The 23,317-nt window shown below is 40.8% G+C and overlaps 1 protein-coding gene across 7 annotated transcripts in view; it reads left to right on the top strand.

Annotated features, from left to right (window-relative positions):
* The window catches only part of DZIP1 (DAZ interacting zinc finger protein 1), a 54,511-nt gene that overhangs the window by 14,771 nt on the left and 16,423 nt on the right, over positions 1-23,317 (top strand). For all 7 annotated transcript variants that reach the window (XM_080659123.1, XM_080659125.1, XM_080659126.1 and 4 more), the window contains 7 exons: positions 5,087-5,248; positions 8,320-8,457; positions 10,647-10,709; positions 16,402-16,542; positions 16,981-17,029; positions 17,516-17,572; positions 18,938-18,994. In XM_080659123.1, the coding sequence (XP_080515249.1) occupies positions 5,087-5,248; positions 8,320-8,457; positions 10,647-10,709; positions 16,402-16,542; positions 16,981-17,029; positions 17,516-17,572; positions 18,938-18,994 (667 nt within the window). The remainder of the gene's footprint in view (positions 1-5,086; positions 5,249-8,319; positions 8,458-10,646; positions 10,710-16,401; positions 16,543-16,980; positions 17,030-17,515; positions 17,573-18,937; positions 18,995-23,317) is intronic.

Below are 23,317 nucleotides of genomic sequence, written 5' to 3' on the forward strand. Positions count from 1 at the left end.
GTTCTGTGGGCTTCCTGGACTTGTAAGTCTATTTCTTTCACCAGGTGGGGGAAGTTTTCGGTCATTATTTCTTCAAATAGGTTTTCAGTATCTTGCTCTCTCTCTTCTTCTGGCACCCCCATAATTCTGATGTTGGTACGCTTGAAGTTGTCCCAGAGTCTTCTTACATTATCTTCAACTTTTTGGATTTTTTTTTTTTTTTGCTTTTTGCTTTTTCGGTTGAGTGTTTTTTGCTTCTTTGTATTTCAATTCTTTGACTTGATTCTTGTGTTCCTCTATTCTGTTTCTGGGTCTCTGTATAATATTTTTTATTTCAGTCAGTGTATGTTTAATTTCTAGTTGGTCCTTTTTCATATCTTCGAGGGTCTTGTTATATTTATCGGCCTTTTCTAGGATATTCTTAAAAAGTCTTATAACCGTGGTTTTGAATTCTATATCCAGTCGTTTGTTTTCCTCCATTTCTTTCGTTTGTGATCTGATTCTTTGACCCCGCATTTTCATTGATTCCCTGAGTTGGTAAGGTAGATATTTGTGCTAGGTTTCCAATATGGCCCAGTGGGTCTGCTTCCCCAGTTAACCTGAGGTGGACACTCTTGGTGCACCCCTTTGTGGACTGTGTGTACAGCCTTGTTGTAATTAAGCCTTTATTGTTGTTGGTATCACTGGGAAGAATTGACCTCCGGGCCAGTTGGCTGTAAGGATCAGCTGTGTCTATGCTGGGAGAAGTTCGGTGCTGGAGACAGCCTTATAGGATTAGACTTGCCAAATTGCAATAGCCTCTGTGCTCAGCTTGGATGGGGTGGAGTCTCAGTCTTGGCTTCCTGTCAGCCTTGCCCTTGCGCGCATGTGCGCTTTCAGTCCTCCGCCTTCCCCAGCTCGCGTCTCCGCCTGAGAGTCCAGACTCCCCCCACAAGAGCGTGGGTCCCCAGGGGCTCGCCTGGAACTGGGGTTCACTGCAGTCAGAACTGGGGCTCTGCAGTCAGAATCCTCTGACTCCCTTCCACTAGGGAAAGCCTGTGGCAACTTCCGCAGCCTTTGTGCGCACTGGCACGCGCATGCGCACTTTCAGTCCTCTGCCTTCCCCGGCTCCCGAGTCTCCGCCCGAGAGTCCAGACTCCCCCCACAAGAGCGTGGGTCCCCAGGGGCTCGCCTGGAACTGGGGTTCACTGTAGTCAGAACTGGGGCTCTGCAGTCAGAATCCTCTGACTCCCTTCCACTAGGGAAAGGCTGTGGCAACTTCCGCAGCCTTTGTGCGCACTGGCCTGCGCGCGCCTTCAGACCTAACTGGGATTCAGTGCGGTCGGAGGCTTCCTTCCCCCTTCTGCCAGAGAAAGTCAGCCAGGCTCTCAGCCGCCCTTCCTCTCTGCGCGCACAAAGACCCTTTGCCGTACCTCCAATTCTCTGTGAGCTTTTCTCTTTGCTTCTAGTTGTAGAATTTTCACTCAGCCAGCTTTCCTGTGGTTCTGGATGGTGTCCGTTCTGTCTTTTAGTTGTAGTTTTGAAATTGTTGTGCGAGGCAGCAGTTTAGGTGTTTACCTATGCCGCCATCTTGGTTTCTCCCCTGACTTGATTCTTGCGTTCCTCTAGTCTGCTGTTAGATCTCTGTATATTATTTTTTTATTTCAGTCAGTGTATGCTTAATTTCTACTTGGTCCTTCTTCATATCCTCGAGGGTCTCACTAAATTTATTGGCCTTTTCTAGAAAATTCTTGAAAACCTTACAACCGTGGTTTTGAACTCTATATTCAGTCGTTTTTTTTCCTCCATTTCTTTCATTTGTGACCTGTTTCTTTGTCTCTGCATTTTGGTTGCTTCCCTGAGTTGATAGAGTGGCTTTGTGTGCTAGGTGTCCTATAGGGCCCAGTGGCTCAGCCTCCCCAGTTACCTGAGGTGGACACTCTCTTATTTATTTATTTATTTATTTATTTATTTATTTATTTATTTATTTATTTTTAGAGGTGGACACTCTTGGTGCACCTCTTTGTGAGCTGTGTGCACAGTCTTGTTGTAGTTAAGCCTTAATTGTTGTTGGTATCACTGGGAGGAATTGATCTCCAGGCCAATTGGCTGTGAGGATCAGCTGTGTCTATGCTGGGAGAACTTCTGTGCTGGAGACACCCTTATGAGACAAGACTTGCAAAAGACTCTGTGCTCAGCTTGGATGGGACGGAGTCTCAGGGCAGAGCAGACAGTATGGGTTTCCCATCTGCCCTGCCCTAATAGGCCCCTGTGTCTCAGTGTCCCGTGGTAATTGCTGCAAGCACCTCTGAGAGAAAGCTGCCCTCAAGTTTCGCCCGCTGCCAGACAGTCCAGTTTCTCCCTGAATGAGTCTGGGTCCCCAGAGTCTCTCCCGGAACTGGAGTTCAGAGCAGTTGGGAGCCTTTGTCTCCTTCCTGCTTGAGAAAGCCAGCCGTGTACTCAGTTGCCAGCCCTCTCCACGCACCCGCCTCTGTACCTCTGCCTCCTGCAGCTCCTCTGAGTCTCAGTGTGCTTTTCTCTTTCCTGACAGTCCAGTTTCACCCCATATGAGTCTGTGTCCCCAGAGTCTTGACCAGAACTGGAGTTCAGCGCAGTCAGGAGCTTTTGTCTCCCTCCTGCTTGAGAAAGCCAGCCGCACACTCAGTTGCCAGCCCTCTCTGCGCTTGTGTTTCAGTACCTCTGCCTTCTGCAGCTCCTCTGAGTCTCAGTGTGCTTTTCTCTTTCCTTCTAGTTGTAGAATTTCCACTCAGCCAGCCTTCCTGTGGTTGTGGATGATTTCCGTTTTGTCTTTTAGTTGTAGTTTTGAAATTGTTGTGCGAGGCAGCAGTCTAGGTATTTACCTATGCCACCATCTTGGTTTCTCCTCTGATTTCTTTCTTAATATAGTTGTTTATAGCTATTAAAGTTTCTTAGAACTGCTTTTGTTGCATCCCATAAGTTTTAGTATGTTTTTTTCTCTCAAGATATTTTTTAAAAAAGATATTTTTATTGATTTTGGAGAGGAAGAGAGAGAGAGAGATAGAAACATCAATGATGAGAATCATTGATTGGCTGCCTCCTGCATGCCCCCTACTGGGGATTGAGCCCACAACCCAGGCTTGTGCCCTTGATCAGAATCCAACCTGGGACCCTTCAGTCCATAGGCCGATGAATGGACCCTTCAGTCCACCGGGCCAAACTGGTGAGGATTCAAGATATTTTTATTTCCTTTTTTAAATGTATTCTTTGATTTATTGGTTGTTCAGAAAATGTGTTCTTTAATTTTCACATATTTGTGAATTTTCCGCCTGTTACTAATTTCTAGTTTCATACCACTATGGTCAGAAAAGATGCTTGAGCCCTGGCTGGTTAGCTAAGTTAGAGCATCGTCATGATATGCCAAGGTTGCAGGTTCAATCCCTGGTCAGGGCACATACAAGAATCAACCAATGAATGCATAAATAAGTGAAACAACTAATCGATGTTTCTCTCTTTCTCTCCCTTCTCTCTCCCTAAAACCAATTTAAAAAATGAAAAAAATTAAAAGAAAAGATGCTTGATATAATTTCAGTCTTCTTGAATTTGTTAATACTTGTTCTGTGATCTATCCTAGAGAATGTTCCATGTGCACTAAGAATGTGTGTCTGCCGCTTTATGTTCTGTATATGTCTGTTAGGTTCATTTGATCTATAGCAGCAATTTTCAAACAGTGTGCTGCAAGAATTTTTAAAACATGCAGTATGCAATACCTAACTATTTAGTCAGGGCCACTGACCTCTTTTCCCTTAGATTGTTAAATTTAAAAAAAAATGACAACAGCCAACACAACAATAGCCATCTGGTGTGAGTGAATTAAAATTATACCTATTTTTCTTGTCAGATCAGGAAAAACCTATTTTTTGGTGTGCCACAGAATTTTAGTAATCAGTTTATGTGTTCCATGAGATGAAAAAGGTTGAAAATCGCTGATCTATAGTGTTGTTCAAATCCTGTTTTTCTTCATTTATTTTCTATCTGGATGATCTATCCATTGTTGAGAGCAGGGTATTAAAATCCTCTACTATTGCATTGCTGTTTATTTCTCCTTTTTGTTCTATTTGCTTTATATATTTAGGTGCTCCAATGTTGGATGTATACATATTTATAATTCTTATATCTTTATGATGAATTCACCCTTTTATCATTATAGAATGACCTTCTTTGTCTCTTGAGATTTCTTTTTAATGTAGGCATTTACAGCTCTAAATTTCCCTCTGGGCACTGATTGGCTGCTTCCCTTTTTTGGTGTGTTGTGCTTTAATTTTCATTCATCTTAAAGTATTTTCTAATTACCCTAGTGCAGTGGTTGGCAAATTCATTAGTCAACAGAGTGGCAAACCGTGGCTCGCGAGCTGCAGTTTGCCGACCACTGCCCTAGTGAATTTAAGAGTATGGCATTCATTCTTCACATATTTTTATTTTTCAGTTTTTCTTCTGTTATTGATTTCTGACTTTATTCCATTGTGGTTGAAGAATATACTTTGCATGATTTCAATCTTTTAAAATTTATTGAGACTCATTTTGTGGCCTAACACATGGTCTCTTCTGCTGAATCTCCTGTGTGCATTTACCAAGACTGCATTATCTGTTGTTGGGTGCAGTGTTCTGTCTGTATATGTTTGTTAGGTCATGTTTGTATATAGTTTGCTCAAGTCCCCAGTTAGGTAAAAAAAAAACAAACCCTGAAGATCATGGAGAAATCAAAGGCTGGTTTGAATTTACCTTATATAAATATGAATTTGTGTTTTGGGGGGTGAGATACCCAGATTGATATGGAATCAAGAAAGGCCAATAGACTTGGTCTTTTAAACTATATTTACACTTTATGTATTATTGCATGTCTACACTACAAGTTCACAGATCATAGAACTCTTGATACTTTGGGCATTTGTATTTTAAGGATGTATATTGCCTTTGGTTTGTAAAAATCATGTACAGACCTGCCATTGTATAAAGTGTTATTGCAAGCCTCTCTGAAATATGCAATTCTAGCTGACACATTTGAGGTGAAGCTGTGCCCCTTGATTTAAAATTGTATGTATTTGCTTTACATCAGAACTTTTAAAACCATGTTTTAAAATAATTTCAGGAATATGAAATTCAGAAAACAAAAGAGGAAGAATTTCTGAAGTTATTTCATAGGTGGAAGGAAGAAGAAAAGGAGAAATTTGTTGATGAAATGGAAAAATTCAAGGAAATGTGTAAGAAGGAGTTTAAAGAATTAACTTCCAAGAATTCAGCATTAGAATATGTAAGTATTAACCTGAGATGTACTCGTAGTACTGGTAGAATTGTTGCCTTGAAAGGTGGTGTTAGAGCAGCATTATGACTACTTGATCCAAAAGTTTCTTAATTGTGCCCAGGTGCAGACACTCCTCATCCCCGAGAGTTTTGAGGGAGCTGGAAATATACAGAAGACATAGCAAGTCAGAAAAGTAGGAGCTTTGTTCATTTGATTGGATGATAGAACAGGGTCCCTCTTTCATTAGCCAGTTAAGTTTAGAAAAGCTTAAACCATAAACCATTCCCTGAGTTTTGGAACTTTCCAGGAGAGGCTGATATAGATCACCAGTGTGGGAGGGAAAGGAAGCCAATTCAGAAAGACAGAGGAAGCCAATTCAGAAAGACTGCCAGGCCTGACTGGTCTGGAACAGGCAGAATGTGGCTAAATGAGCCCCTCTCCCCTGTTGGAGTGGCCTGGCCCTGGTTACATGCATAGATGACAGAGACAAACCTCACTGGGCTGGGACCTTCATCTCCTGTGAGCTTCTACAGATCAGGGCCACTGTCATCCAGCTAAGAATAATCTGAGGTTGCTGGACAGCTTAGTGCTAAGTGATCCTTAGGGAAAAAGAAACAAGGGACCAAGGGATGATCTTTGAGCTCCCTCTAGGGGCCAAGACATTGTATAAACTAAAACAGAGGGATATTTTTGGGATACTGCTAAGATTCTTCTCTAAAATGCACCCTGAACTCTCACATAAGGGTAGGCAAACCACCTGTGAACCAGATCTGACCCACGCCTGTTTTTGTATGGCTCTTGAGCTAACAAAGGTTGTTACATTTTTAAATGGTTGAGAAAGTCAAAAGAAGACTATTTCATGACAGGAAAATTATATAAAGTTCCCATTTCAGTGTCCACAAGTAAATTTTTTTAGAACACAACCACGCTCATTCCTTTACACTTTGTCTGTGGTGCTCTTGTGCTGGGCCTGTAGAGTTGAGTGGTCATGACCAAGACCCTGTGCATCTAGAAAAACCAGAAATGTTTGCTATCTGGCTCTTTACAAAAAAAGTATGACGGCCCCTGTCATACCTTTATGGGCAGAAGGGTAATATTTGGTGAAGTGAAATGGATGTTTATGGTACTGTTCTTCTACCTTTCAAACTTGTAATTTCAAAAAAAGTTGGGGGGAAATAATATCGATATCTCTCTGTGTCTTTTCTGTAGGGATTCCTTTAGGAAACTTCCTGTGGGTTTAGTTAGCCCCATATTATCTTTCCTTGGTTGCTACTCTTCTTCCTAAACATCAGAACCCACAGGCAGTAGTACTGTCTCTATTCATGATTTCTTCTACCACCCAGCGCCCTCTCCAAAACTCATATCTGTGGCTCCTTCTCAAAGGGGTGCCATATTACCCACAGGAGTGGCTTTTGATACTAACCAGTTTAAGACTGACTTCTTATGTCTTCCCCATGAAAGCCACTGCCAATTACCATTCTTTTGCCTGAGATTCCCTCCATGGGCCTGTCCCCTGTTCCCTGCCCCTAGGGTAATTTGTGGAATAGGACTTTTCCCCACAGCTTAAAAAACAACCCTTTATTGAGATATAGTTCATATACCATACAGTTCACCCACTTAAAGTGTACAATTCAGTGGTTTTTAGTGTTCACATACTTATGCAACCATCATCATGGTCATTTTAGAACATTTTATTGCCCTAAGAAGAAACCTTGTAACCTATTGGCACTCTTCCCATACCACTCCTCATCCCCAACCCGTGGCAACCACGGATCTACTTTCTGTCCCTATGGATCTGCCTATTCTGGACATTTCATATAAATTGAATCATACAATATGTGACCTTTTGTGAGTGGCATCTTTCACTGGTATACTGTTTTCAAAATTCATCCATATTTTAATATTTATCAGTATTTTTATTTTTTATTGCTGAATGATATTCCATTGTCTGGAATAACCATATTTTATTTGTGTATGCATCAGTGGGTGGAATTTGTGATGTTTGCCCTTTTTGGCTTTCAACAGATTTTAAAATATTAAAAATAAGGTATTTTTTAGAATAGAGTTAGGTTTACAGAAAAATTGAGCAGATAGTTCAGAAATGTCTATATAAGCTCTCCTTTCCTACCTTGTACATTTTTCCATATCCTGACATCTTAAATTGGTGGATTTGTTACAACTAATGAACCAATATTGATGCACTTGTATTAATTAAAGTTCATACTTCTTTCCGATTTCTTTGACTTTTACCTAATGTCCTTTCTCTGCTTGAGGATCTTATCTAGACACCACAGTACATTTAGTTGTCATGTCTGTCTGCTTAGGCTCCTGTCTGTGACGGTCAGATTTGTTTCTGATGACCTGGACAATGTATATTGTAGGATGCCCTCTATTAGAATTGATTTGATATTCTTCTCATGGTCAGACTGTGCTTACAGGGTCTGGGGAAGAAGGCCTCAGAGTTAGAGTGCAATTTTCATTATATCACATCAAGGGTATACACAATCTCAATGATTTATGGTGTTGATATTGACCTTGACCACCTGGCTGAGGTCGTGTTTGTCAGGTTTCTCCATTAAAAGTAACCTCCCCCTGTTTCATACTGTTCACTCTTTGCAAAGAAGTCTCTATATGCAGCCCAGTAACATACAGTATTACCTTCTGTGCTTACTGCTAGTAACTTTGGGACTAACATACAAGCGAAGGGTAAAATTAAAATGTTATGTCCCTAATGGATTCACAGATGTGATCCTGGATGAAGCTGGCCTCGTCACCAAATTATCTTGAGAACCAGCTGCGCCCAGTTCCTCTGTTTCTGGCAACTGTTACATGCCAATCAAAAATTTTAAGACACATTGCCTAAGACCAGAAAGTTAGGTCTTCCTTTCCCTTTTTAATCCTGTGCATGTTCCTTTGTTGGAAGAAACAAAAAAAGAAAACCACTGGAAAGGAGAAGTAAGAGCATCCAATAGGATAGGCAGATTTAAAACATGGGTACACGCTCCCCAACTTTATTTTCTGTTTCAGTCTTACAAAAATGTAAACATTTATATCAGTGATTTTTGTATTTTATTTTATAGCAATTGTCAGAAATCCAGAAGTCCAATATGCAGATCAAGTCCAACTTAGGCACGTTAAGAGATGCCCACGAGTTTAAGGAAGAGCGTCCTCAATATGCCCAGGATTTCCAAAATGTGATGCAATTTCTTGATAGTCAGGTATGTGAAAGCGGGCAATAACTGTGGCTGAGGCCTAATTTTTCTTAGTGAAGTAATTTATAGCAAGCATCCAGAAAAAGTATTTATGTCTTTCAGTGACCATGAAGGCAGCTGATTCTATTTTCTTGTCTTCTAATACATGCATAATTCATAATAGGTGTTCACTAGCTGCTTGTTGATTAACAGATGTGGATACAAAACAGTTGGCAAAATTGCTTCATTTTCCCTTAAGATAATAGCTAATTTGTATTGGTTAACATTATCTCAGTGTCTATTTAGATGTAGGTCTCAGTTTTAAAAGGCATGGAAAAGCATATGGAAGCACTAACTTTACTTTTAGAGCTAAAATATACAAACTGCATTGGTGAACTGATGACCTTTTACATTTATCAAACATAATTGCAGTCACTTGGAAGTGAACCTCCATAATCAGCACCGTGTTCACACTGGCTATTTGGTCATGCTGGTTTAGAGGGACATTGTGTATTACCAGGTAACAAATAGAGATCAAAGTTTACAACTTCAGGATTATTTTAAAAAGCAATAATAGCCAGGGGAAGGTCAATGGGGGGAAAAAGGAGACATATGTACTACTATTTGTAATACTTTAAACAGTAAAAAAAATTTAATAAAAAAATAAAAAGCAATAATACCATAGAAGCTTCTAACTAATTTCAGAGAGAAGGAGGGGGTGAGGGGAGTGGGAGGGAGTGACTAACCAAAGAACTTTAATGCATATATGCATAGCCCATGGACACAGATAATAGAGTGGTGAAGGTCTGGGAGGGGTGGGTGCGAGGTGGAGGGGGTTAATGGGGGGAAAAACAAAGGGGACATCTGTAATACTTTCAACAATAAAGATTTTTTTAAAAGTAATAATACATCATTTAAAAAAATAAGCATGTTTTTGAAATATGAACAACAATTCACTGCAGCTTGCTTTGCCTCTCACATCTTGCTTCCCTCCCACAAATCTACTGTCCACGTTACAGCCAGGCTGACCATGTCACTGTCCTGTCTAGAATTTTTCAATGGCTCCCTGTTTTTCACAGAACAAAATCTCGAATCCTTTAGCCAGCACTCCAAGTCCCTGAGGATCTGGACCCAGCGTCATCTGCCACCTTTCTTGGCTTTCCCTTGACACTCCCAGCAGCACCAAACAGCCATGGCCCCAGAACATGGCATTCTGGTTTCTGCTTTTGCTCTTGTGGCTTTCTTTGTCAAGCAGCTCCCAGTTTCAGGACCTGCAGTTTACTGATTCAGCTGGGGCAGCACCTCTTCAGAGAGTTCTTCTGGAGTCGTTCCCCCAGCAGGGCTCGATATCGTGCGCATTATGTGGGAACTCTATTGTTCGGTCCACCTCCCTCCTATACAGGGAAGGACCTTCCTCTCTGTCCTGCCCAGCGAGGTGTCTGGTACGTGGTAGGGGACCAGCTGTTGACAGTTGCTCCCAGCAGTCTGGTCTCTCATGAATTAAAGGACCCAGTTATAAAATCCTAAGTCCCACCTAAATATCTCCTGTTTCCTTCCTATGAGCTGTGTTGTAAATTCAGAACCCATGGACTTAGAAAACTTAGTGTTTCCCTCTAGTTTCTTAGGTTGGCCAGTTAGCACCAATATATTTTAAAACAAAATTTCATTGGAACACAGTCATACCCATTCATTTAGATTTTTATCTATGGCTGTTCTACTGTCACTAGAAGTAGTGACCCAGTCATCTAACTCCAAGAGCCTAAAATACAGGGATGGGTAAAAGTAGGTTTACAGTTGTTCGAATGGAAAAAGACATGCAGATTATGATTATTACAATAGCTTTATTAACTCAAGTGAATGTCACAATGCAATTGTAAACCTACTTTTCCCACCCCTGTATTTACTATTAGGCCCTTCACAGAAAATGTTTGCTGATACCTGCCTTAGAATGGGAGTGGGCAGGGGCTGGGTAGAGAGGGGCCAAGGGGGGGCGGGCACTAATGGGGGACATCTATAATACTGTCAGTAATTAAAAAATAAATTAAAAATGTACAAATATGTTCAACCATTTTGACTGTATATATTCTAAAAATGCCTGCTAACATTTTACCAAATAGTTGGGTTTCCTAGGTACCCACTAAAAAGGAAACTTCCATTTTGAATAGATTTCATTGTTACAGTTGCCCATAAATTACTCTTGTTTTACTGTTTCCTAGGAAAACAAGTGGACAGCTCGCGTTCAAGCTCTTCATCAAGAACATGAAAAAGAGAAGGATCAGGTAAGATTAAGAAACCATCTCTATATTCATTGCAGCATTATTTACAATAGCCAAGATATGCAAGCAACCTAACTGTCCATCAATAGACAAATGGATAAGACCAGGTAGTACATATTACAATGAAATATTAATCAGCTATAAAAAAAGAATGAAATCTTGCCATTTGTGACAACATGGATGGATCCAGACTGTATTATGCTAAGTGAAATAAATCAGACAGAGAAAGGTAAACACCATATGATTTCACTTACATGTAGAATCTAAAAAAATGAAATAAACAAACAAATAAAACAAAGAAACTCATAAAGAGAACAAATTGATAGTTGCTAGATGGGAGGGGGGTTGGAGGATGAGTGAAAAAGGTAAAGGAATTAAGAAGCACAAATTGGCAGTTACAAAATAGTTGTGGGGATGTAAAGTACAGCATAGGGAATATAGTCAATAATCCAATATAATAAAAGCCCAGCAACCGAACGGTGGAACGGAATGACCAGTCGACCAGTCGCTATGATGCTCACTGACCACCAGGGGGCAGACGCTCAATGCAAGAGCTGCCCCCTGGTGGTCAGTGGGCTCCCACAGTGGGAGCGCCGCTGGGCTGACTGGGAGGAGCAGTGCTCCCACAGCAGGCTGGCAGGCCACGCCCCCACCAGTGCACGAATCCCGTGCACCAGACTTCTAGTATTGTAATAACTATGTATGGTGTCAGGTTGGTACTAGAATTATCAGAGGATCACTTCCTAAGTTATATAAAGGTCGAATCACTATGTTGTATACCTGCAAGTAATATAATTTTGTATTTCAACTGTATCTGGAAACAAAAAACAAAAAAATAAACCAATGACCTAAAAAGGGGTCATTTTTGCAAAGAATATTTGCTTTTCTTTATAATTAAGATAGTATTTTTTTAACCTATAGTTTGTGAAGAAATGTATAGCAAAAATTAAAATTACTTACAATTTCAATACCAAAGATAACCACTGCTACTGTTACTTAATAAATTCTTCATTATTGAATACATTTCTAATTTTTTCATACAGAGTGGCAGTCTAAATAATTTTTAAATAAAGGCAAGGACTGTTCACATTAAAACCATTTTTATGAAAACAAAATTTAATTATAACACTGATTCCCTTTCAGCTGAGTGTATAGAAATTTATGTGTCAAAATGATTTTACACTAGTGAAAAATCTTTTATTTTTTCACTTTCAATTGTTTGTATTTTGTAGCCTTTTGGATCCCCTGTGTCTATGTGTGGGTGGCTTAAAAACATATTTATTTCTCACTGTTCTAGAGGTTGGGATTCTGGGTGTTAATCAACTCAATTCCTGGTGAAAGCCCTTTTGCAGAAGGCCACTGTGTTCTCACATGGCAGAGAGGGTGAGGGTGAGGGGAGAGAAGGGAGGGAGGGAGAGAAAGCTCAGGTCTTTTATTATAAGGGCACTAATTCCATCCCATCATGAGGACCCTACCTTTAAGACTCCATCTAAACCTAATGACCTTCCAAAGGCCCCATCTCCTAATACCATCACATTGGGGGTTGGGGCTTCAACATGGATTTTGGGGGGACACAAACATCAAGTCTATAAGGCCAAGGGAAAGGGATTAAACAGGGCCTGTGGTCTGGGGGTGCAAACTTGAGCCATTTTAGATTTCTGCCTCTTACACCCTCCTCTGGCCTTGCTTTACGTGTCATCAGCAACTGCTTAATCTAAGTAGGTAGTCCCCTCCCTTTATTATTCTCATCACTTCATGAGTGTAGCTCTGATCACTATTTTAAACCATTTTTTGCTTATTTGTTTACTTGTTTAATTTCTGCTTCTCCAACCAGATCCCTAGCTCTACAAGGAAGGGGTTCTATTTAGTTCTTCATTATAATCCCAACATTCAATAATGTGCCTAAAAAGTGATTGAAACTCTTTAACTATTTTGCTAGATCTCCAAAAAGGGATCATTCAACCATGTTTCTGAGGATGGAGAAATGCTAATTGTAGAGTTTGGAAGAGCAGGGATGAAAGAGCTGTCTGTCCATATGAGCATGGCATTTGAACCCATGCCCTCTTAACCTTAGGGCCCTGCTTGTGTGCCTCACTGCCTTACTTACTTCTCAGGTGTTGGGCACTTAGCCAGCTGGGGAGGGGAATAGACAGCAGCAACTTAGCCAGCTTTCCTTTGAGATGCTCAAAGGTGGTAGTTCCTAAAGAGGGTTGCCCTTCAGAACGACTCGAGGCTCTTTTCCAAAATACACATGTGCCACTGTACAACATGAGATTCCCCTTCCATAGGTAAGTGTGGGATATGCATATTTGGTTGGGGGGAAAGGGGAGAGACACCAAAAAACCAAACATGGCCAATTCTGTCTTGGATCCATGTTTTGAACCACTGCTCTTAGATTATTTGAAGTTCTACTCTTGTTGTTCAAGGCATCTTAAAGCACTGGTATCTAGGGACAGAATTAGGGTCTTCCTTATTAATAGGGGTTAGTTTTAATCCTTGGTCTTTTAAGGAAAGCACCTTGTATTCCAGGCGGCTGTGGGGAAGTCAGTGGCCTCCAGGCACAATAGAATGCACGTTGCAGAGTTTTACACTTACCACTGCAAGTCATGATAGAGAGGAGCAACTGTCGGTTCTGAGTGAGGCGCCTCATTTCACAGATTGGCAGTGTGGAGTGTTTGTGCCGCCGCTAGGCTATGCTGCTTCCTTGTCTGTTGGTTTTGTTTGTTCAGAAGCTGCTGACTTCTGCCTTCATTTCCCTTAGACCCTAACAGAGGGGTGAATTCAATCAGTTTAGTAATCTCTGCCTGAGACCTAACTATTAATTATTCCACATGATTGGTGCCTACTGTTCCTACAATGCACATATTGTATTTCTCTGTTTAAGGGAAATTGCGTTTGCCAGCTTTTTATTGCTTTACCTAGATTGTTGGCAGTCGTTTTATTTTTATTTTTAAATAACATTGGTAGGAGTTCAAAGAGAGTCACAGATAAATGATGGTATACCCTTTTGACCCAATTGGGAAATTGTAGAATGCTCAGGAAAGGAGGATGGTATGATGTGATAGGAAAAAAAGCAAAGACTTGAAGTGGTAGAAGGTCATAACAGATGGGCTCAAGAGCTACAGGTTTGTTGAAGTAATATATGGCTATACTTTGCTTAGATGATCACAATCCTTTCTTAGTGAACTTTTATGTAACTTTGTGGTCATTTTTCAATTCTAATATCAAAGTGGTATCATCCCCTAGGTTTTCCTATGTCCTCTTTCTTTTTGGGGCCTGGAATGACTCCCCATATTATTGATCCTAAACCTCTACCCAGAACCCCAGACATCTTTACTGGCTTTTACTTCTATTTTCCAGCTCAGTGTTTCCCAAACTGCTTTTGGGGGCACTCTTCCAGTTATTTGTAAAAATGTAGAGAAGATTCTTGACAATGTCCTCCTTGGGGGAAAATTCTTAGCATCCATTAGGAATGAAAGGTTATTTTCAGTCCTCACTCAGGAAACCTTTTTAGCTTGGTTTAACCCAGTGTTTGCCCAACCTCAAGCAAGCACAGAGCGCCTCAGGTGGGGGGCCCTGCAGTGTATTGATTGAGAGCATTAACTTTTGGTTGTTGTTCTTTTTTAATGTGATTGGACTATTTTTAGAGCAGTGTTAGCTTCACAAGAAACTGAGCAGAAAGTACAAAGAATTTGTAAATACTCCCTGCCCCCATAACCGGTAAGCACAGCCTCCCCCACCATCAACATTCCATACCAGAGTGGTACATTTGTTACAACCAATGAACTTACATTGACACGTCATTATCATCCACAGTCCAAAGTTTACTTGAGGGTTCACTCTTGGTATTCTATATTCTGTAAGTTTGGATAAGTGACACGCATTTACCATTACAGTTTCATACAGAATACTTTTACTGCCCTAAAAGTCCTCTGTGCTCTGCCTATTCATCCCTCCCTTCCCCCTAGTCCCTGATCTTTTCACTATTTCTGTACTTTTCCCTTTTCCAGAATGTCATATAGTTGGATCCATATAGGATATAGCCTTTTCAGATTGGCTTCTTCCACTTAGTAATATACATTTAAAGTTCCTCCAAGTCTTTTCATGGCTTGATAGCTTTTTAATGCAGAATAATATTCTATTGTCTGGATGGACCACAGTTTATTTACCCATGCATCTAGTGAAGGGCATTTTGGTTGCTTCCAAATTTTGGCAATGTTGATTAAAGCTGCCATATACATCTGTGTGCAGGTTTCTGTGTGGACATGAGTTTTCAACTCCTTTGGGTAAATACCAAGGAGCACGAATGCTGGATTGTATGGTAAGAATATGTGTAGTTTTATAAGAAACTGCCAAACTGTTTTGTAAAGTGGCTGTACCATTTTGCATGAGTTCCTTGATTGCGTACAAGTATTATTTATTAATATCTTTCATAACATAGACACTACATTTGGGAGTGTTGACTTTGAAGCCAGGCAAGAAAGTTCAAGTCTGGGCTCTTCCCCCTCTAGCTGTCTGAGTCTGGACCAGCAGCTGCTTTACCTCTCAAGTGCTTAACACAGCCTCTAGCACATGACCAGTGATTGGTAAAAAAAATCAAGCAAGTCAGAAGTGCTGCTCCAGACACCTTTTGTGTCCCTCACAGGCGTGGTTACTCCCCTCCCTCGCGCCCCTTTATTTGATCTGTACATCTCTGTCTCCATTCCCACACCGTATAGGCTTGGAATGTCCTCAGCTCCAGTTACCAAGTTTCTCTCCCCACCCCTCACCCCTTCTGTTTAAGCAACCACTGAAAGAGCTTTAAGAATCTTTTCCTAGACCTAGTCAGTTTGGCTCAGTGGATAGAGCGTTGGCCCGAGGACTGAAGGGTCTCGGGTTCGATTCCGGTCAGGAGCACGTTCAATTCTGTTGCAGTCTGGCAACCAACCGATGTGTCGCTCCCACATCGATGTTTCTGTCTCTCCCCCTCCTTTCCACACTTTCTAAAAAATCAATACAAAAATAGCCTTAGGTAAGGATTAACAAACAAACAAATAATCTTTCCCTAAATTACTAAAAACAAATTATTCTTGAATTCTTTTCATTTGATATATGATCCCCCCTGACACTAACCTCTAAAGATGAATCAATCTATGAATCTTTGGATCTCTCTGTCCTTTGCATCTCTCCCTTTCTTTCTCTTCTTTCAGTCATTCCTTCCTTCCTCTCCTCCTCTTTTTCCCTCTACCCTCCTCCCTCCACCTTCCTTTTCTCAATAAGTATTCATTGAGAACCTGCAGAGCAAGAGATTGTGCTAGTGGCTGGACATGTAAACATAATCAAGATGGGCTCTCTCACCCAAGGAGTGCACATTTGTGCCAGGACAGCACATGTGGATGTGGGAAGGACAGGACTGCTTGGGGTCGCAGCCGCTCTGTGGAGAAGCCTTGACCCTTTGTCATTGATCATCCCTGTGTTATTTCATGTAATGTGCTCAAGTTCACTCAGCTGTTCACATTATCAGTGATGTCTGTCAGCTTCCTGGGAACAGGAATGAAGCCCCTTGTCCAGCCAGGGCCTTGGTACCCAGTGATCAAAGATTTACTCCATGACTTAGTATGCACAGATAACATAAGGCCAGGCATGCATATATAAACTGCAGAAGACAGTTTACATGCAATGTGCAGACTGATGCCTTTCTTAATTCTTTTTCCAGCTCCTGTCACATATAGAGAAACTTCAAAATTTAATGATAGACAGTCTAAATGCAAACAATGTTTTCTACAAGAAAAGGATGGAAGAGCAAGGGCAGAGACTCCAGGAACAGAACGAACCAATTACCAGTCAGAGACCACAGGTATTTTGGGCTACCTATGGGCACTGGTTTTCTTTAAGCAGTGCAGTTTATCTAAGAACATGTGTTTTATTTTAGAACATTTGTAAGTTGGACAAAGATGGAATATTTTTTCCTATAGTTGTTTGTAAAAGTAAATTCAATCAAATAATTTTAAAAGGTATTTAAAAATACTATAGAGCAGATTTATTCAATTAGAATTCCGAACAAATTTGAAGGTTGATAAGAATTTCCTTTAGTGATTACTTTGAGAAGCAGCTGAGTCCAGATGCTGCTTTCATAAAACTTTTGTCTCCTTGTCTTTAAAGTCCATGTGTCCTCCCTTGTCTTTGGAGGATTTCATGAGAAGGTTAATTTACTAAGTTCAGTATCTATCCATTATCCAGTATGTCCCTATCTGATTTCAAACATGTATCCCTAGAAGATTGTTTTTCCTTGCAGATAAGAGAATTTACCAGTAAACCAGTAAACAGTGTCATTGAACCCAAAGGTAAGTGGACCAGGATCCCAGTGCTGGCGGCAAGGCAGGCTCCCTCACCATTGGCTGGGCATCAGAAGAATGTGGGGCCCGATGGTTAATGGGTGCTAAGATGGCATTCCTCTGGTTATTTTAATTTGAGAGATCCTTTATTACAACCTAGAAAGTTGAAGAATTTTAAATACCTAAATGATTATTGAATGGTCTCCTATATTTTTCATCAGAATATTGTTATGTTCAGTAACCGTTTTCCTCTGTACGCATGTGCAGTCGATGGAGTGATGATTAAAAGGGTCTGGAGACAGACTGCGCTCAACTCCCATCTCTGGCACTTTGTAGCTTTGTGAGTCTCTGCCTCAGTTTCCTCAGTTCTAAAGTTGGAATATTAATAATAACTATATCTTAGGGTTGTTACAGGGATGACATGTGAAAAGTGCTGGCAAATATACCATAGCTTGTGATTTTTGTTATCAATTTATTTATTTTTTGTTATTTCAGGGAATTCTTTAATCTGGCAAACTGTTGAATCTAAGCCACCTGCCCAAGCTGCACCTAGTAAGTTTCCATCGTAAACTCAGGATTCTAAAGATATTTTCTAAAGTGCTAAACCAATACATAACTTCTACTTATTTCTAGAGACTTTTCTTTGAAAATCCATGTTTGCAGATTACATGATAATATGTTTTAATTTCTGTCTTTAACCTAGTTCTAAAACCAAGATTGTAAATATTCCCGTGTCTTTGTGGTTATATTGGTTAGCCATTCCTATTATTTTGTAGTTCACCTAATAAAGGGATGACTACAAATTCTTTGGCATCACTCCAGTTCATACTCTTGGGTTTCCCAAGGTAACACACTGTGAAGAAGTGACTGTGTGGCAGCCACCACATGTTGGCCTCCCCGGGACTCTTGGTGCCGCAGGCTTTGAAGTGATGTTCCCTCTGTCACTCAGTCAAGTTCAGCTCAGCACAGCTGTCTCCTGGAGCAATCAGGATTTGGTTATAATCCAAAAAGACATAACCTGTACTGTTTAGAATTGAACAGATTGTTTCTTAATTTGAGGTATTTTTGTTTCCAATTAGGGAAGGGTAAGGGTGGAGGAAGTAGGGAGCAGGTGATCCTCAGCGAGAGAGGATGTGTGAGTGAACAGGGATGTAAATATAGGGCAGGCCTGCACTGAGGCTGGGCACCGAGTGGCTACGTTTTAATGGGCCCAGCACTGTGTAAAAGAGGAAAGAACATTGTTGAATGTGATTGGGAATTTGGCACTATTGGCTGGAACATGCAAATGGTTTTAAACACTCATTCCTCTGAGATGCTTCTTGAGGACTTTTTTATGTTGCTTTTGGAATCTGAAGAGGTTGAGAGGTGCTGAAGAGGAGATGGCAGTTTAAATGCCAAGAATAGGGCAGAGGGGAGAGCAGAAGCTGGACATATATCTTATGAAATAAAGAAAACAATACATTTCAGAGAAGGATGAAAGGTTAAAAGGCACTTGGTTATTATTGTCCATGCTTTCATTATACTTGGCATTTAATAGTGTGTTCCAATAAAACTTTATTTATAAAAACAGGTGGCGGGCTGAGATGTCCCAGAGACTTTAGTTTTCCAAACCCAGTAACTTTTACTGGTGAAAATTAACCAGCCTAACATAATCAGTATCCCAAAGAGGCATATTTTGGGGTGGCAAACTCTACTCCCCTTCACACAAATCTGTGAATATCCTAAAACCCATGGAATTGTGTATTTTAAAAGAGTGAATTATATTTCAATAAAACTATTATTAAAAATTGGTTTAGATTAATTTGAAACATTTGTCCCTTATGATCTGTATCTGTCTTGACTAATTTGAGTGGTATTTGGTTTTGATCATGCTCAGTTGCTGAAGCTTTAATTAGAGACTTTTTTATGCTGTTTCAGTGAGTGCCCCAGCCCCACAGACTTTGGATGCTAAGTCAAGTCTAACAATGGCACATGGTAAGTTTCAGCAAAGTCTGGGCATTTTATGTACAATTTCCACCCTGAGTTAGATGACTTATTAACTGAAAGTGCTTTTCTGTGGGGGTAATTACGCAAAACAGAAAACATTTTAGTGAATGCAAAACAGTTAATAACACTTCAAGATTCCTATTTAATATCATAAACTGAACATACCCACCAGAGCCATAAAGTATAAAATGTGTACGTTGCTGGACCTACAATTAGAGATTTTTAACTTTGAGTAGTACTTTCACCATTTATGATTTTGGGTGGAAAGTAGTAGGTATTGGGTGAGAGGGTGACTTTCTAGACCAGCCAACCAGTACATGCCACAGGGCATATGTGACTGTTTTTATAACTTTCAGTGTGGCAGCATGTCAACTTTTTAAATAAACAGTTTCAGCAATTGGTTGGGAAAAATCTAAAAAGGACATGTGATGGAAACGAAAGAAAAAAAATAGGACTCATTGGGTGAAATTGCTGCCAGGATTCAGTTGTTGGACCAGACCACCGGAGTGATAATTGTTAATTAACATCACCCAATAGATAGGGTGAATATTTGTAGCCATATTTTACTTTTGTATAGTTAGGAGCGTACAGCTTTTTGTAGTATGTCTTTAAATGTGCTATTTTCCTATGGTCTGCTGTAGATTAAAAATGAATAAGATAGGAGGGGGACCATCTTTTTCCTATTTTACCTAATGATTACTTCACATTTGTTTTTAGCCTTTTAATTAGACTGAAATCCATGATCAGCCAAGTGGAACTTTTTGTCTTCATAAATATTGTGGTCTGCACATGATGGCCTTTGTAATTGTCCTTTTTACCCACTGAATAACGCGTGAAGTATTTATTGCCCCTTATTTTTTTCTTAAGATTATTTCAGATGGACTAGTTTCCTTGAGCATGTGGTGACAATATGTAATGCAAATTCACATTAGATGTTATTACTTATGTGTTTAGAATATGCAGGGTTTTTTTTCCCCCCTTTGGACCAGTACTACATAAAATGTATGTTGGATTTATATAAATTTACTTAAATATTCAATACAATTTTCTCTATTCATCCTATTTTATATCAGGTCTAAAATTTCTGTTGCCTCCTTTTGTAGGGTTGATTTTTATAAAGCAATTGCTGGCCACTTCTCTTTTGTACTTCAACAGTGTTTGGTTGTCTTTTCTCTTTTTTTCTACCTTGTTATGGTTATAACATCATATAAGATCCACATTTTATTCATTTCATCTTTTTGGTGCCTGCTAAAGGACGCATGCAGTCTGTATGCTAAGCTATCTGGGGTTAATTCAAGGGTCCTGACAAATCTGTTGGCTCTAAAGCAATGTGTTCCATGTGGACCTGCCCTGATTCCAGGGCCACAGGAATCAACCATACCCTCTTGCTGGCATCTGCTGGGATTGAAATGCTAGTTTTAAATGCCAGCCAGGCTTGGCACAGGGCCTGCAAACCTTGGATTGGGATCAAAGCTGATTTGTGAGCATCTCGATGGGCAGGAGCAAGGAGGAGGCTTGGCTGGGGCTCAGTGACCTATCCCAATCCACCTGTGTTAGAGGTTGGGAGAAGGGGTTAGTCATGTATTGCATAACATTCATTAGCCTAATTTTCTCTGTCTTTCCTTTTGTTCCATCTCAAAGCTTGGTCAGGCTCCTCTTCATAAATAATGTCATGATTATTCGTCATCTCAGGTTGGGTTCCTTGAGAAACAGACTCTGAGGGGGAGATTTGCAGGGGGAAGGTTTAGCAGGCAGTGCTCTCAGACAACACCCGTGAGATTCGCAGGACTGAGAGGTGCAGCTGCAGTGGAGTCCTGGGCAGGTCCTACCAGGACCTTTAGAGCTGGGATGGCACTTCCAAACTTTCCTGGATTGAGGTGACAGTATCGGATGTGGGTTGTCCCAGGAAATGGTGTGTGTTTAGGGCGGCTGCTCCCTTCAGCTGAGATGAAGCAAAAAGTAGAAGCAAAAGGTAGCAGGAAAGCACTAGGTGTGAATTAATGATGCAGATGAGTTATCTGGCTGAGCATAGAGTTTGCAGAAGAGATTTGAAGGAAAGAAAGTTGGTTGAGACTGTTCATGGTTACCACTGAGTTGACTATATCTGTTCAGGGCTGTTCCTGTGGCATTGTGTAACCACTAGGTGTTCTGCAGTTAGACAAGGCTGGATCGGGACAGCTGGGCTTCAGGAAGCTTAGCCAGACCAGAGTGTATTCATAGAATCAGAGTTGGGGAGATTAGTTGGGGATGTTGGCAATAGTTTGTGTGAGATTCCTTACCTAGGAATCTAGGTATGGTGATGAAACCAGAAGGAGTGGAATTGGTGGAAAGACTGGACAAGTGATTGGGGTGCAAGGGTGAGGACAGGGGCAGAACATGATGAGCTCAGATACCGGGTGGATGGTGGTGCTGTTTAGAGAATCCGGAAGATAAACCCAATGAGTGTCAGTTGACTCATGAAACAATAGGCTTAGGTTTCCTTGCCTGCCAAACGGGGAGAATAGTCATGGTTACTTCAGTGGGCTGTGGAAAGGGTCGATGAGGCAGGGCCTTTGGAGCAGGAGCCTCTGAACAGGCACTGGCTCAGTGTTAGTTTGAAGGGTAGGGATGATGAAGCCCAACAAAGCCAGCAGTAGGAGAAAGGGCTGAGTACAGTTTTTCTTCTGGAGGTAATGGTAGGTAACTGGTAGAAGTATTTTTCTGGAAGTGTCCAGTAATTTCAGAGGGGAGACTCAATCCGCTGGGTGTTTCAGCTCTCATCCTGGAGCTCAGGACAGGAACTGGGACCTTGGGAGTCTGGACCCTCCCCCTCGGGACATCAGCCTGCTTCTTTTGGGAGCTGGGGTCTGGTTGACTTCACTTCCTCAGCCTCTATAGTAGGAATGCGGGTTCAGGGATCTCCTCCCCCAGGACCTCGCCCTACATACTACAGAAGGAAAAGTCAGAATTTTGACAGTTCACCCTGACTCAAGAGAAATAAGTCACAGAATTATCCCTGTAATACAGTGATAATAAATATGCCATGATTTTTTGAGATTTTATAGAACTTTCTTCATAACCTTACTTTCATTGTTTTCATGAAGTATAGTAAAATATATACCATGTGATAGTAAAAACCTGTGATTGTCCTCCTAAAATTTCTATTTTCAGCAGTTCAAACTAGTAAAATAGTCTATTTGTAGATCTTTAAACCTCGATGCTAAATAAGAAATTTGAAAGCATGTGTTTTGGTGTTCAGCGGTTGTGGTACATGGATGGACTTAAATGCTCCTTGGCAGGGCTGTGCTCCTTTTTAAAACTGAAGTGGACTCCTGCTTACTAATAGTCTGTGTTCCAAAAGTTCACTTGAAAGTACATTTGCAACCTATATAATCCTATTAACCAATGTCACCCCAATAAATTTAATTTTAAGAAGTACTTTAAAATGCATTTCTCTCATATAGCCAGTGTTAGATATGTTGACTATGGTTGCTGACCAATTTGTAAGAGCCTATTTATATATATCTAAATATAACATATATATACTCAATTGTATGTACCTATGTATATATGTGTGCATGTATGTGTATTTGTATATGCTTAAAATAGAGTACCAGAAATACCCTTTAATAAATTAAAAGCCCGGCCTTTAATGTAGGAGGTATTAAATATGAGCTAATATATGCAAAACACTTAGATCCATGCCTGGCAATCTGGTGAGCACTGAGTAATTGCTGGCTATTATTATTCTCACCTGTCATGTACTCTGGGGTTTGGTGGTAGAATGAAATGACCTCTGCCCTATCAGTACAGGTGGGGAGCTCCCTGAGGAGGTGCCCTGTGTCAATCTGCAAGGTGACAATGAGTGAACCATGCATCCTCCTAGAATACATAAGACTCCCTGATTACATTTCATTCCTTGTCTGCCTGACTGCCATGGTTAGACCTTCGGCTAAAACCCGACCTTCCATGTGAAGGAACTTAGCCTTTGTTGAAAGAATGGGGTTTAGCTTTATCCATGCTGGCTGTGGGCTTCCTTGTGTCTGCACAGTAACCTTTCCTGGGGAAGTTGCCCTGAGGTCTTGTCTTCCCCACCTCTGTTCTGGGGTGGGACTGGGAAATGCCCATCTTCCTCTGTCATTTGTCTGCCGCCCTGGTGCCTCTCGGAGCAGAACTGGGACTTGAAATGTGGTTTAGGGACAGGGAGGTATTTAAGAATGTGTCTTAGTCCATCTGCTGACTCTAGGGCCACCTGTTCTTGCCTTTTACCATCCTGGTCCTTCCACTTTAAGGTTCGTGAGAAGTGGGAGTCCTAGGACCCTGGAAATTTTT

The sequence above is a fragment of the Plecotus auritus genome, assembly GCF_963455305.1.
Source record: "Plecotus auritus genome assembly, chromosome: 3".
In the NCBI taxonomy this organism is placed as follows: domain Eukaryota; kingdom Metazoa; phylum Chordata; class Mammalia; order Chiroptera; family Vespertilionidae; genus Plecotus; species Plecotus auritus.